This window comes from Scomber japonicus, chromosome 24 (assembly GCF_027409825.1).
Source record: "Scomber japonicus isolate fScoJap1 chromosome 24, fScoJap1.pri, whole genome shotgun sequence".
Taxonomy (NCBI): Eukaryota; Metazoa; Chordata; class Actinopteri; order Scombriformes; family Scombridae; genus Scomber; species Scomber japonicus.
The window spans coordinates 12,563,647-12,580,587 of record NC_070601.1 but is presented as its reverse complement, the minus strand read 5'-3'; the positions used below and the strand labels follow the sequence as shown (position 1 = coordinate 12,580,587).

Here is a 16,941-nt window from a genome sequence, read left to right as displayed (position 1 = left end):
AATCAATTTTATTACAGTCAAGTTCAGAAAGTTATACAAGCATACACATTGAATAAAGCAAACAAAAAGAAGTAACATGTCTAAGGAGCAACATACCTAAATTATTTATCTTTTTCAAACTAGTAAAATACCCTTAAACCTTTTCTGATATATCAAGATTTGTTTCAGTCTCTTTGAAAAAGTCATGTTTTTTTTTCTCCCAGGCTTTAGGAATAGTGCATCAACTACAAACTGCTCATAATTGATTTATATACCAATAAGAGTTTCACTTCAAACACTAAATTTCTGTTTGCATTGATTTTGAGGGCGAAACAAGCCAAAGAAGAGACGGTAAAAGTAGAAGAATTAGATTAGAGAGGAATCAGTTGGATGGAATGGAAAGTGAAGGAGGGCAGCAATGAGGAGAAGAGTACAGGCTGGAGGAGGAGGAATAAAGTGGAAACAAAAAGGCAATTCATTGATCCTGTAGTTATTAATCAATACGAGCCGACTCTCAAAGTCACCAGTCAGTCTTTATAATCTCACAAGCTGCCGCAGCTGCTGCTTATTCTTTGTTCCACCTGCTACTGTCTCTGATTATTGATATCTACCTCCAATGCCCAACTCCACCTGTTCTACTTTCTTATTACCATGCTTGCTGATGGAATCGACTGCCTTGCTGCATTTTTGTGTATCTGTTCTGCTCTGCACTGTACAGCCCTGGAGGGGTTTTTATCGCTTTCACCGCTCCACTCCGACTTGGATTAATTGGGGAGCTTTCTCAAGAGTACAACTGCTTCACAAACCTGCCACCAGATAAGAACGTCAATATTGGATGATTCTGCACCCTGGATTACATCCAATGACTGGTTTTTCCCCCTTCTCATTTTCTATAATATATCGTCACACCTGTGGCTCAGCTCACTGAGTCTGAACCAAGGGGGAAAAATGGTGCATTGTTGTTGTAATTAGCTCTGGTCTGGCTCACACATGGAGGGCTGTAAACATGGAGTCATATGGACTAATGGGTGACTCATTGATTGGAGAGTGTTGGTGATATCATCATGCATCATCAGTGCCACATGGACCCACATGGTGAGGGATCTATATCTGATGACTGACAGTGAGTTTGTGTAACAAAGGACACATTTACACTTGGAATGAACACGTGATCTGTGTCTGGATAATAATATCTGATCTGTGGATCTTTGCATATGTGTCCGGTATTAAAATGTATTCTCGTTTTCTTAATTGGATTTGATTGGCTTTGATCGGTTCTCGATATGCAAATTAGCCAGACGGCTAGTGTTGGAGCTGTTCTCCAATTATAACACACCTCTGTTTAAATTCCTCTTCACTTTCTGATTGAGCAAGGGAAATGTTGCATAAATATACTAGTGATATAATATACTGCAAACAATTCATTCAAGCTTCTTTTTTATAGCAAAAGCAGCAGATTTCCATTGGTTCTAGCTTCCCAAATGTGAATATTTAATCTTCTATGTTATTAAAAGGAAATAATCTTTGAGTTTTGGACTATGGTCGGACAAAATGAGTTATTTTGAAGAGTAACCATGGACTCTCTGAACCCGGAAAAGACACTTTTCACAATTTACTGACATTTTCCGCAGATTAGAGTAGATTTATGATGAAATACGAAAACTGTTAGCTGCAGATGTAGTTAAGTTTGTGAATTCATGCTGAAATCACATCTTCAATCACAGGTTAGGTGTGAAGGCATTCCAAAGCACTTGAAGTTCGGGAGAGATTACACGGTAAACAGATTAAACTAACATACTTAAAAATCACAAAAAGCATGAATATTATAGTACAGAGATCAGGTTTTCATTGATAGCTGTCCACTGTTTTTGCTAGAAGCATGAAACAAGCACAGGAAGCTGATGAAATACCTGTTGGAGGTTTGCCTCATCTGAGTGCCCTCAACAGGTATCATCCTTTCAAAGGATCACATGTGACTACCTCAGGGAATGTCATTAGGAACACTGTGAATGCCATTTCATTTTTTATTATTTTTGATAATTAACTCATGAAGCCATCTTAATGCCGTCTTGGTGCAAGAGGCGAAAGATTCTGACCTGCCTCACTGCAATCAGATAACCTTTTCTTATGAATTTCCAGCCTCGCTCTCCCAGCACCTAAATGAGTCACATCATTGAAGGTCAAGCGTAGCAAAGCTATAGAAACACAAACCGGCATACACACACTCTCACATGCACACCCACACGCTGAGACTACATTAAAAGGCACTTTAAAGTGATGTTTGACACGTAGGGAAAAAAAGCACAAATTCTCTGCTATACACGAGGACGAAGAATTGTCAGCCTGAGCGACTCCTGTGAATCGTATCAAATGCACGAGTGCAGTTCAAGCTGTCACCTTCTACCCTGTTAAATCCAGCGGAGACGGTAACCGATGGTGAAAATAAAGCAACGTTTACACCGGATGATTCTGAATTCATGTAAAAACTGCCCACAAAAAAAAAGCAACAGAATCAGAATTTGAAATATTACAGCAAAAGAATTGAAGGGGCCTCACAGGAGCTTCTGTATATTCAGCTCAACAAGTGGGCTCCAAGTGAGTGCACCGTATTATAGTTCTTGTGGGCGTCGAGGGTCATCAAACAAATACACAGACATCTTTCTCATCTTGAAAGTCCTTGTCATTGTCTCTTGAATTGATTTACAATCTGAGTGATGTTAAAATGATTACAGCGTCGGGGATCTGGAGGCAGACTGATTGAGAAGCTGTCTTGTGGCTTTGTTTGGCTTCCTCAGAGCAGGTCCCGCTGATGTTTCTCACATGCCACAGAGCTTTTATTGTGACATAATGAATGTACACGCCACAAAATTTGCATTAAGTAGCCAACGTGGACTCGAATCAACCTCTATTTGTGCTCAGAGGGAACTACAGCAACACACACACACCAATAATACACACATTTTGCACAATTTGAGCACATTCATCACAAAGTTGATAGAAATTTAGAAAAATAACATCAAATGAGGAAGAAGGAAAGTAGAGGATAATATTCTAATAAGTTCTAACCCACTTTATGTGGTTTAATATATTCTGCCACAGCACCTTTGCCCCCAACTTACTAATTAGACTAATTAAAGCCCCCCCCTGTGCACAGTTTGACAGTAGAAAGCTGTTTTTAACATTCATCTAGTAGAAGTGGAATGTTTCTCTGTGCTCACCTTAAATCTGAGTTAAAGGTGTGTAGCTATGAGCAGGATTTGTGATGTCATTACTAGTTTGTAGCCAATCGTATTACAGTATTCAACTTGCATTAGTGTGATGTGGAAACTTTTAAAACTAAAAATGTGTATATGTCGAGATTTTTTAAAAATAGTTTTAAGGTATATAATTGTACTTTTATATTAAGCAGATGCAAATTGTTTTAAATGTATTGTTAAATGAGATTTTTCCATGCTGTAGTTTGGGGCTTAATTTGGTGTACATGAATAAATAGAGCGAGGTGCAGATGTTCATTTCACGCATCATATAGAAACATTTCTGTTGATTCAGAAGTATGACGCACTAACAAGAACAACCACATACCCCCGCCACCACCCCCACCCCTAACTGGTACTGGAGCTTAACACAAGTGGTCTTCCCCTGCTGTTCTACCTGTTCATGTGCAAAATAAATATGTGAGAGGAAGTATTTCAAGCATCTACTGAAATATTACTGTACATATGACCACTGTAAATCACTTCTCATTGTCACAAGAAATCAAACCAGATAAAGTGAGAGCATGAGTAAATATATGATAACAAGATAAGATAATAAATGAAATAAAACAGTCCTTAACACTGGTGTACTGCTAACAGATTAACCAACATTAGCAGCAGTGCATAAAGCTAAAATGAGCACAGAATATAGAACAAAAATGAAAGGAGCAGCAGAGGGAGGGAAGCACAGTGCCCCCTTTTTTTAAAGAGGGTCTGAGCTTTTGATGTACGATCCTCACGTGTGTGTGTGTGTGTGTGGGGGCACCTGTTCACATTTACACATAATAGATAGATAGATAGATAAGGCAAGGTAGATAGATTGATAGAAGTTTGGATGGAGGTTTGTGTGTACATCAGAGCCTGCTGGTGTATGTGTGTGTGTGTGTGTTTATGTTCCTTGTAAGTGTTCTTGAAACAAAAATAGCTTCCACTTTTGTTCAGAGTGAAAGGGTCAGGATGTCCTTCAATCTCTATAGACTCAATTATTCAGTGATACTGTCCCTTGTTTGTGGTTGAACCAAGGTTGCACCCCTTTTCTTTCATTCTGCTTTAAGTGCATGCGCTACAGATTGAGTCCGTTTGTCGGGAAAACCAAAATTACCTTGGATGAATAAAACAGGAATGAGCACAAGAATTCCTGAGTCAAGGGTTCAGCGTACACCGTTTTTTAATTAACTTTTTCTCTACCTGTTCTCACACTCTCCCGTTCTTATTGACACCCATGGAATGATTTCAGCTGATTTATGATTAGCATGCGCTGACAGCCTATGAAATGCATTTCAAAGCAGCATTAAAGTAAGATTTTATGCAAAAAGCACACCTGTTTTTATCAACCTTAATCATATAAGTGGAGCTGCAGGATATAGAGCATCCCATCAGTTCTGATTGAGAAGCCAGGAGTTCAACCTGTCTGCCAAAATTAGATCCAGGAAACGTCTCCGCTGCTGGAGTAAGTGGAAATTTAAGATCAGTGATGGAAGAAGTACTCAGAACATTACAGTAATGTTTAAATACTCCAATAGTACTGCATTAAAAGTTCTACTTTAGTAAAAGTACTGCAGTATTATGAGTGATGCAGTATGCAGTATTACAGTAAAAGTACTGCAGTATTATGAGTGATGTAGTATGCAGTATTACAGTAATAGTACTGCAGTATTATAGTGATGTAGTATGCAGTATTACAGTAAAAGTACTGCAGTATTATGAGTGATGTAGTATGCAGTATTACAGTAAAAGTACTGCAGTATTATGAGTGATGTAGTATGCAGTATTACAGTAAAAGTACTGCAGTATTATGAGTGATGTAGTATGCAGTATTACAGTAAAAGTACTGCAGTATTATAGTGATGTAGTATGCAGTATTACAGTAAAAGTACTGCAGTATTATAGTAATGTAGTATGCAGTATTACAGTAAAAGTACTGCAGTATTATAGTAATGTAGTATGCAGTATTACAGTAAAAGTACTGCAGTATTATGAGTGATGTAGTATGCAGTATTACAGTAAAAGTACTGCAGTATTATGAGTGATGTAGTATGCAGTATTACAGTAAAAGTACTGCAGTATTATGAGTGATGTAGTATGCAGTATTACAGTAAAAGTACTGCAGTATTATGAGTGATGTAGTATGCAGTATTACAGTAAAAGTACTGCAGTATTATAGTGATGTAGTATGCAGTATTACAGTAAAAGTACTGCAGTATTATGAGTGATGTAGTATGCAGTATTACAGTAAAAGTACTGCAGTATTATGAGTGATGTAGTATGCAGTATTACAGTAAAAGTACTGCAGTATTATGAGTGATGTAGTATGCAGTATTACAGTAAAAGTACTGCAGTATTATGAGTGATGTAGTATGCAGTATTACAGTAAAAGTACTGCAGTATTATGAGTGATGTAGTATGCAGTATTACAGTAAAAGTACTGCAGTATTATAGTGATGTAGTATGCAGTATTACAGTAAAAGTACTGCAGTATTATGAGTGATGTAGTATGCAGTATTACAGTAAAAGTGCTGCAGTATTATGAGTGATGTAGTATGCAGTATTACAGTAAAAGTACTGCAGTATTATGAGTGATGTAGTATGCAGTATTACAGTAAAAGTACTGCAGTATTATGAGTGATGTAGTATGCAGTATTACAGTAAAAGTACTGCAGTATTATGAGTGATGTAGTATGCAGTATTACAGTAAAAGTACTGCAGTATTATGAGTGATGTAGTATGCATTATTACAGTAAAAGTAGTGCAGTATTATGAGTGATGTAGTATGCAGTATTACAGTAAAAGTACTGCAGTATTATGTGTGATGTAGTATGCAGTACTACAGTAAAAGTACTGTAGTATGCAGTATTACAGTAAAAGTACTGCAGTATTATGAGTGATGTAGTATGCAGTATTACAGTAAAAGTACTGCAGTATTATGAGTGATGTAGTATGCAGTATTACAGTAAAAGTACTGCAGTATTATAGTGATGTAGTATGCAGTATTACAGTAAGAGTAGTGATATATTATTACATCATTAGATTATTAATAGTGAAGCATCAGTGTTAGAGCAGCATGTTACTATTGTAGCTGCTGGAGGTGGAGCTTAGCTAGATCAGTCCAGTGGTTCCAAACCTAGGGGTGGGGCCCCTCCAAAGGGTCAGTAGATAAATGGTGAGATGATTAATGGGAGAGGAATTATTGAAATGGAACTATTTGGTGGAGTTGTTAACAACTCACAGACATCTGAAGTGTGAGCCTGACCACACACTGCTTCTTGTAAGAAAACCACTGGTTTCATCTTTAACAACAACTACATTTACATGTATATTATATTCCAGTTTTTGTCCTTATTCCAAAAGAGACAATATTCCTACTAAGCTGTTCATTGGCTAATGGAAATTAATATTCCACTAATGTAAATGCAGAGTTTTCAGGGTTTCCCTCTGCTCCAGTGGGAATAGGAATCCCAAAATCCCCACAGGCACTGAAGTAAACCAGCGATGTGAAAACCATTAGTGAGCTGCTGAGTGATATTGATAAGATATTATACATTTCTAGTCACAGGCACATCCAGTATCTAGGTTGTTCAATGTTTCCTACTAGTGTTTTTTGCTGCATCACACTGAGTCGTCAGTCAGGATAATAACCAATCCCTTACGTCCCTGTCATGGAGAAGGCCCACTCTTTTTTTCCCCCATCTCCATTATCCTCTCATTCTTCTCCTCTGTCTGCCTCTCTTCTCTAGGGGAAAACAGGAAAGAGGCTGTGTGTCACAAACTGTATTCCGAATGCTCCTGAAACCTGAATAATATCTGCATATTCCATATCTTAAATGGAAAATGCTACATTAGAAATAAAGCCTAATTTGGAATACCCAAACAGAATGTTTCCTGCAATTTGAAATATTGTCATATATACTGTATATATATCTATGATAAGTGGAATATTAGTATGCATGTAAGTGATGTGTTCCTTTGTGTCCTTTGTGTCAAATCTTCATCTGAAAAGTAACTAAAGCTGTCAAATAAATATAATGGAGTAGAAAGTACAGTATTTCCCTCTTAAATGTAGTGAAATATAAAGTAGCATCAAATGTAAATACTCAAATAAAGCACAATTTGTACTTTGTACTTGAGTAAATGTAATTAGTTACTTTGCACCACTGATTAAGAGTAAAACGCAATAAAATAAATGAATATATTTTGTCCTCAAACCAAGAGAGAGAAAGGAGGATCACACTGCCTCACACAGATAAGACTTTTTTTTTAATATAGCAGGGATTTCATGTCCCATAAAGCCCCAAAAAGCTTTTTTTTAATTGTAAAATAAGACATTAAGAAATATTTGAATGAAGACAATTAATTAAAAAAAGACCTGTTTTTTTGTTCCACACTAGAGGCAATTAAAAATAATTACAGTGTTGATTTATTATCACATTCTGCAAAAAAGTGAAAACCAACTAAAAAATGTTGTGTGAGCTGACAGCACTCCATCACAGTAAATTAAAGCCGCATCTGTGTTGCTTCACCGTGACCTGCTCGCGTTTTGGGTCTGTAATGACATCTTTAAAATGTGCACGCTGACTAATAGATGGAGGATCCTGTGTGCCAACAAGACTGAAGGCTACGCTCAATTGATGGTGTGCCAATCAGAATAATAATCTCCATTCCTGACTCACTGTCGCTCTCTTTTGTTTTTCTTTTTTTCTTTTAATTATGGGAATGATAAATGTGTTCATTGTCGATATGTCAGAGACTCAAGTGTCTGCTAATTTGGTTGGCTCCTGTTTGCAGGAGACAACCTTGATCTCGGGATGAGTTAGAATTCAATAAATGACTTTCTGCCTCCGTCAGCAGAGCTTCCACCAAACAAAATGTTAGAAGTAGAACAAAATAACAATGAGAAAAAGATCGTTATATGCAGAAGTGATCAGAGGAAAGAGAAAAGAAGCAGAAAAAAAGGCTTGGAAGCAGTCACAGAACCCGGGTCCAAATAGTAAAAAGCGCAAAAGAAAGCTACTCACGCTCACGCACTCGGAAAAAAATACACACTGACACAGCGTGCATGTGGAGACAGTTTTTTTGTCTTGGACTGTAAAATCAAACAGCTCAGACGCACACACACACTCACACATACACACACAGCTGCTTTGAAAAATTGCATCTGTCAGACAGGGACGTTTTCTGTAGGCACAGGATGACATCTCTTCAAAGATTATTCATGTAAACACATTTATGTGGACTAATGTAGATCGCTGTCTGTGCTGGATGGATCAATCCTTTTCAACTCACCAGAGATGTATACAGACTGACGTGTTAGGAGAAAGACAGGAAAATAAATAGAAAGAGAAAATGATGCTTTCTTTTTCTTCTTCCTTTTGCTTCATTTCCAGGTTAAGTAAGGTTAAGTATTCCAAGTTAATGTCTTGTGTCATGGAAACGATACTTCTGCAGTTTAAGTAGTACAATTATTATATCCATAGTTGCTGAGTTTTTCCAGGTAGACTTTAATGAAACCATAATGATGTGTATATATATAAAAAAACTGTTTAATTAGTGTGAATGAGAATCTTTGTGTTGCTTGATTTGGTCTGTAATTGAAACAACATGGATCAATAGCTTTGTAGAGAGGGATAATTGCTGCAAATCTTAAGTCAGCATCACTAGGAGCAGTCCATTTGTTTTGTGTGTGTGTGTGTGTGTGGGGGGGGGGTGTCTCTGTCTCTGTAGCAGGCAGAGTTAAAAATGAATAGGAACATACAGCAAAATGTACATGTTCTACTATGTCTCTGTTACAGACTGTTCATGTAAGTAAACTTTCTGCAGCGCCTTTCAAAATAAGAGTCACAAGCTGCTTCACTACAATTTACAACAGTGCAGAATACAGGAGGAATTTCAGGGAGCACTAGGAGAATTTTAAAGATCAACCATTGAGTAGAGATCGGTTAGAGGTTAGAAAAATGGCAGTCCAAGTTGGTTTTTAAAAGCTTTTTAAAATGTGGCACTGAAATGACAGATTACAAAAATTTTGGCCATATTGTGGTGTTTAAAGATGGAAAACCTGTCCGTCAAGCCTTTCATAAGCCGTCATTACACTCATTTACAATCAAAATTAGGGCACATACACATTATGCTTGATAAGTGTAGGCGTTTTCCTGCATATAGATGAGCTTTGTGTCATGAGTGTGTCTGCTTTTTTCCAACCCTGCTCAGCTGTGGCCTTCAATAGCCAGCCGTTTCACCTTTGAGAGAGGGTCATAGCACATCCTTTCATCATTACATCCCCCTTAATTTGCTACTGGAGTGCAGATATAAATAAAACATCAACATGGGATCTACATAGTAAGGTGATGACCAATTAAGCCTTGAGCGGTTTCCAGTAGAAGTGTTTCTATATAAATGGATGTAGTACATTGTGAATGTGATAAAAAAAAAGAAGAAAAAAAAGTTGATTTCTGTCACACAGCTGCAAATAGCAGACTGACACTTCCTCATAGGTGAAAATGATCTGCTTTGACACTTCAGTCAGTTGTAAGCTGTGAAGAGCCTTAACTGATGTTTAAAGGATGTATTATTTTCGTCTTTGGCTCATGGCATAAGATTCATGTCCAGTATCTGCAGTGGAGCTAATAGCTGTCTATTCCAGTCCAACTTGATATGTGTCTTGTTGGAAACGTAATGCTTTTAGGATTACTTGTCTTTGTGAACACAGTGAGGAAAAGTCTAACACAAACTTTGCATATGTTTTCTTCACAATATCCGCTATTAGCAACTGAAGCATAAGTAGCATTTTCATGGCAACTCAGCAGTCAATTATGAGATGAAGCACAAGAGGCTTCATGTTGACATTTCCCATATTTAAAGGACAAGGCTGGCAGTGATCTATATTTCTGTTATAAGCAGAAAATCCCATGAAATAGCACATTTTCTATCGCAGTTGTGTACTATTGTTTTTACACAGTGAAGACATAGCAAGTTGTACAGTAGCATCACCCATTGTTAGCATTGGAGGCAATTGGAAGCCTGGAGTTGTAGTTAATGGCCCACACCTTATTTTCCATTTGGAGCCAGGACCTTCCAAATAAGGAGTGTGGAGTGAGGCTACATTAGCTCCTTTAGCTAAATTCTTCTAACAGTGAAAGTGTGTAATCAAGTTAAACTCGCCAATATATTGCAACAATAGTCCAAATCAGGGAGATTCCCGGAGCTGTCACTCAACGCCCACACAGCAGACATCAAAGCTACTACAGCTTAAGCCTTCCACAAGCCCATGACTGTAGTGATTGAGACCATATGGACGTGTTATCCACAAAGATATTGATTTAGTATTTTAAGAGAAGTTGATGCTTTTTGAATGGGTGTCAATTGGAGCCAATGATTTTTTGGAGCCAGCAAATGTTTCAGCAAATGTTCAAATGGGAGGAAATAGTGTATTTAGTGGGCTACTTTCAAGAAATGCCACAAATGAATATCAAAATTAAACACGACCTTGCTTTTGAATGCTTTCTCTTCAAAATATGTTTGATAAAGCAAATGAGCAGCATATAAATGTTTGTGGATACCAAACACAAATTGCTAGAACTGAAACTACTAATCAGTTAATCAAACATCAGAAAAATAACTTTGATAATCAAGTTATGTATTAAGAGAGGATTTCCTGCATTTCTGTTTGATCTGCCAAGACACATCTTGTCACTATTTTCTAATATTACAGACTAAAAAATGATCAAAAACAAAAAATACTGCTAGTTGTGGCTTAAGAAATCACACATGGTAGTTTTTAAGATTAATTATGATATTTTATTTGAATCAATATTAAAATGTGCTTGAATGTGGGCAAAAACGTGTGAAGAGGGCTTTGCAGCAGCACATGCTTATCTCAAGACTTGACCATCTGTTACCCATCTCCTCCATTTAATTTCGCAGGTAGGTTCAGTATTGGTGATATTAATGCGGAATCATCGCTTTCTGCTTGGTCTCACATACTCAGCCTATTTCATGGCCAGAGCAGGTGGTCCTTATAATTTCAACGCTTGGTGGGTACACATTGGCATGGACAATAATCAAGCCGAAAATTCAGGAAGCCACCCACTCACCAGCTCAGGCACAGACAACAAGAACACAGTGTCGATGTCAGAGTGCGTCCATCTTTGTCAGTTAATTTACTGGCGTTGTTATCCGACTCTCGCAGCACCAGCTATAAAAGCCCAGCACTTTCACTCAACTTTAATGCCGCTAATGCTGTTTAATCACTCAAGCATTCATCACAGTATGTCCTAAATTACTATCAGCTCCATTTGCCATTGCATCATCCCAGCCAGTGCCCATTACCATTGGCGCAAATGCGGAAAGATAATGTGTTTTTGTTCAAATGCCGATGAGAAGCTTCCTGGAGTTTGGTCACTGACCATGTCCTGCAGCACTGGAGACAGTTGTCAAGTGTGTCTGTGAGATCAATATAGATCATGCATCTAACACACCATAGGGATTTGACCTGGTTTTTCATGTGGAAGTCACAAAGCCACACAAACACATACACATGAAGTTCAAGAGGAACAAGCGTGTTAAATGGAGGTCCCAAGACACATGATGAATTGGACTCAAGCAAGAGGAAAAGTGCAGGTCCAGCGTGTGCAGTGTGGTGTGAATAGAAAAAATGTCCAGGCCACACTGGAAATGTTACACTGTCAGAGAGAAAACAACTGATTTCCTCAAAGAGTAATGGATAAAAAGGGGAAGAAACATCGAGGCGGACAGAGAGAGGCAGAGACGGACATAAAAGAGTTTGCAACTTTGCACTAATTCCAGTCCATTCAACCCTGGGGGAAGATGGGGATTCACATTCCAGTGACCACAGTCCATCGGCCCTGACAGGGTGAGGCCAATCAGCGCTTACAGAGAGGAAAATCACTGGAATGTCACAGTGGGATCCCGCTATCTATACTGAAACAAAGTTTGGGCTCCCATAGCGAGCCCAGCCCAGCCATGCCCCACTGACCCACTACAAGCTGCAGGAGCTTTTAATTCACAACAACAACAACAACTGTATTACTCTTGCTTGTGTCTGTGTGTCTGTGTGTGTGTCTGTGTGTGTGTCTGTGTGTGCGTGTGCATGTGCGTGTGCATGTGTGTGTGTGTGCTTGCTTGAGTCAGCCACATCATATTTTAACACTGGCAGAGAGTTTACATAACTTGTAACGATGGACATTTGCAGTATTGCAGGGTACAAAATAAAATTATGGGATTTTTCTTATTTAGTAGATGCAAGAATAAACTTAATTTGCATAGCTAGTAGCAGTTATAAATAGAAATAAGGACATCCTGGAACAGCTCGACTCTGTCAGCAGTTTCAAAGGGTTTGAATTTAGATGTGGGAACAAATTCAAGGGGTAAATTTGTTAGCCATGCTAGAAGTAGGGCTCTAGGCTTGGTCTGCAGTGTTGGTCTGTTGATCCACCACTTCTGTCCTGATTGAAATGTCTCAACAACTGTACAACTGTACTACACCACCAACTGCCCTTCTCTATCACCTATGTTCTAACTACCTATGTTCAACCTTTCCACCAACAAAACAGAGATTAACCAAGACAAACATGGCGACTTCTAAAGCTACAATGCTTCACTAAAACTGCCCTCTTCCACCTGACAAACATCCCCAAACTGCAGCCATGTCTAGCAGAGACAGAACTATGCCTTTGCTACGTCTTTCCTGGATTACAGTAATTGACCCCTAATTTGGACTGCCCAATAAAGCCTCGAACGACTTCCAGTATGTCAGAAGTTCCTGATAGCACATCAACCCAAATTACATATTGGCTACATTTGATAACAACTAGTAGTTTTAAAATGATGTAATAGAACAAATGAATTATTACAAAGCTTTGTTGTGCAGTCAATTCTAATTGACCAAGAAAAGGTAATTTTGGTCTGTTTGTTCAGACTTCTCTTTCACATTTAGCCAAAAGCATATGGTCTGATGTTGCTGACCATTGCAGACAGTCCCGCAAGCTTTTCCATGCAAGCTTCCCAATGGCTTTAGTTTGTAATGAAAGCTTTTCGTATCAGTTTCATCTTTACTGTCAATTGATTGATGTCTTTTGTAAGCAGTCATGTAATAAGCAGGATACAGCCTAGTAAAATAAGCACTGTTATCAAGAGCCTTCCATTTAATTGCTGAATCACCCTGCAGGGGCTTCAGTTGTAATAATGACCAGTTTGCTATCCATTATTCTTTTATTGTGCAAATCACAACATATACAAGCAACACCTGTGCAATGAAATGCAATCAAGTGCAATAGCTCTGCAAACAGAATATACCTTTGTTACCCTTCCATTTCCTTTTGTAGTGTGTGACTCTATGTGTCATGGGAATGGATGTGACTAAGGTTCACAGTATTTGCTAAGGTGACTGTGCATCTGCTGCTGGCTCCTCAGAGTCCAGAGTACAAAAACAATTGAATGAACTATGAGTTCAACTACTTAATTGCAATTTGGGAAGACTACTTAAAGGCCTCTGCAAAATGTCTGCATAGTAATGCTCTGGTACAAAATGAATACGGTCAATTTAGGACAACAGTGCTGTGTACAGTTGCTCTCATTTAAAATACAGTGCACGTTACCTTTATCTGTATTAAGAAATACAACAAGATTATACCACCATAAACAAGTTTGCTTTCTCACTTGCCCCAAGTTATTAGAGGATAGGTTCACAGTTTTTCATGTCTGTCTTAAAACATTATTCAAATGAGTCCAAATGAACATTAAAACAGCCTTTTCTCTGTGTAATAATTCCTCCTGTTCATATGGACCATTAGAAGATCCCTTCAAATGCGCTAACAATGTAGGTGATGAAGGACATAATACGCTGTCTTCATTTTTAAAAGATATAAGGAGCCTACATTGAAAAGGAATTATAAAACATGTGTCAGTGTTCATTTGGGCCCCTGACTAATGTTTTAGGACAGACTTGGAAAAATTGTGAACCCATCCTTCCAGACTAAGTTAATTTGTTTCAGGGAAAGAGCAGCAATAATGACATCATACGGTAAAGACATGCAGACATAATGTACAGGAATAACATCACGGTCACTGAAATCATTAAGGTTCTTTGTAATCTAATTCTGAATGGGCAGATCTAATCTTAAATAATATAAGTAGCAGGCTAGTGCTGACAGCAAAAGAGGTTAAATTGCTTTTATGTCTGGAAATATTTAATGTTGCCTGGCAACAGCCGCAACTCAACATCTGGTAAGTTCCAAGATAAAATGTTTTCATTATGGTGTCTAGGTCAGTTAATATTTGGAAAGGGATGCATTTTGTTCCCCCTTAGAGAGTTTGAGAGAAAAATTTCAAAATTAAAAATAAATATATTTGAATGTATTGACAGCAACTGAATAGGGCCTTTGCAATATGAAAGGCTGTATCCACTTAGTCTTCTGCACTTGATTCAAAGCCAAACAACAGACGGTTTATGCTTTCAGTTGTCTAAGAAGTAGCTATTTTCTCATTACTGGTCATCAAGCTTTCAGTTTCACCATTTCAGATGTTTTATGGCATCTGATCTGTGCCTCCATAATGAAATATGCATCGATCTTTGAGCTGGTCTTCTTCCAAAAGCATTTTTGCCTTCTTGCCTTTTAGTTAGAACTTTGTTCTTGGACTTTCAATTGATGCAAAAGATCCAGTTATTAAAAAGGCAAAAACATAAAGCAGGAAGAAAAAAACCTGACAGAAAATAACACTTTAAGGTAAGCTGGAGCCTGACAGAAGGTTCTCTCTTCTTTGCAGACACACAAACTGCTGTCGAATGTGATAGCACAGAGCTTTCAGAGCAGAATCTCTGTGGCTCTTCAGGATTTTTAAACTCAGTGATTTGCTTAATCCGAGCTGATCCACAGGACATGAACAAAGCGTCCTCACCTTTTTTTTCCCTGTATTCCTCCTCCACTAAAACAGCTGCAGTTGATCAGTGGCAGCCCACATGACCTCTAAATATACTGTGAGAAATGTCAGCATTCATGTATGATGTGCTAATGTCAGACACTAAACAAATGTTTGTGTGTGTGTGTGTGTGTGTGTGTGTGTGTGTGTGTGTGTGTGTGTGTGTGTGTGTGTGTGTGTGTGTGTGTGTGTGTGTGTGTATGCACAGAGAGAGGCATAAAAATAGGGAGAGGGTTGAAGACAAAGAAGAAGAGGAACCTTTTCACTCACCATATCGATGGATGACACAGGCCCAATGCTGTTGACATATATGCCCACATCGATGACTGTTGGTTTCACTGCAAAAGCCAGAAGGTAGAAGGGGTGAGTGATGAAAGCTTGCACATATTGTAGGTGGTACATATGTGAGATTTATACATACAATTACTCAGTTTTATTCGTCATTTGTCAATGTTTTCATCCTTCAGTTAGATGTGGCTGAACCTGAGCGGCCGTCTGTCGCCAAAAATCAAATCAAATTCAAAACAATGGCGATCATCATTCACAGTGTCACCTTGATGATTCAAATAATCTACTTCCTCTTCTGTGAAGGCAGAACCATCCATGTATCTATCCACACGAGAAAGATTTACACTTTGAGAGATCAGAAAAGCTCCACAGTGCTTCCTGGAGCAGTTACCTTGTTACCATGGCAATTAATAGCATTTCCAGTCAGTACGTAGGATCTTAACTAATTTTGCTTGGCAACAACATTTGGGGTGATTCTAGGAAGCAAAGACTGAGGCATCAGAAATGTGGAACAGTACCAGACCTGAATGGTCCGAGAAGATAATTTAATTAAGTCTAGTTTTATTTAAAAGAGAGTGAGAGAGAGACAGAGGGAGAGCGAGGGGGAGAGAGGGAGAGAGGGAGAGAGAGAGAACTTGCATCAGACAACATAGCCGATTTTGATGGTGCTTGAGGGAAGTGCCAGAGAATGATTGATGCTAGTGAACAAACATTTCATTGAAAATTCACATAATTGGTTTCATGTATTGCTCTGGCTGTGTGTGTTACCCTATTGTCTATATGTAAAAAAAACCCCAATACAATGTTACTGTATATGCTGCACATTTTCCAGCTACACAGCAAACTGGTTGAATTTTTTTTCTTACTACCTTTAGTAACCTAACACATCCTGACACCCACATATGAACACACTCACACCTGATAGATGATGTTTGACATGATGTGGTGCCTCATGGTCACAAACATAACCTGTGATTATATAGCCTGGAACAAAATGTTTCTAGATGTTTATGAGAACTTATGAGCACATTTTGTTCTCATAAATTCTCATAAGCACTTAAAGGTTTCATAGTGGCTGTAATACCACAAAGGGAGAGTTAGACAAGTTATAGAAGTAGCTATCCTGCTACAGCTGCCAAAGAAAAACCTTACAACAGCTACATCTATAACAACATGCTGAATCTTTTAGCATACAATGCTTTTTGGCATCTGAATGGCACCGCTAGCAGCTCCAAAAAAAGGCTCTTTGTAGGGTACAACCAAGCAAGACAACAAACAAATGACACTTTATTTGCATTCTAAAAATGTATCAATCATTTCTGCTTAGATGAGAAAGGCCTAATTGACTTCCCGCTCAATTAACCATGAAATGTTCCAAAAAATGAATGCTGAACAAGGTGTCGTAACTTCATTTAGAACACGTTTAAAAATATGTCACCAGTTTTCTCTCTCATTCTCTCGCTCTTTACGTCACAGGACAATAACTACTGCG

At 38.2% G+C, this 16,941-nt stretch overlaps 1 protein-coding gene across 1 annotated transcript in view; it reads right to left on the bottom strand.

Annotated features, from left to right (window-relative positions):
• Window positions 1-16,941, bottom strand: part of LOC128354552 (gamma-aminobutyric acid receptor subunit gamma-3-like) — a 95,583-nt gene that overhangs the window by 55,575 nt on the left and 23,067 nt on the right. Inside the window, exon 3 of the mRNA XM_053314767.1 lies at window positions 15,432-15,499. Within this exon, the coding sequence (XP_053170742.1) occupies window positions 15,432-15,499 (68 nt within the window). The remainder of the gene's footprint in view (window positions 1-15,431; window positions 15,500-16,941) is intronic.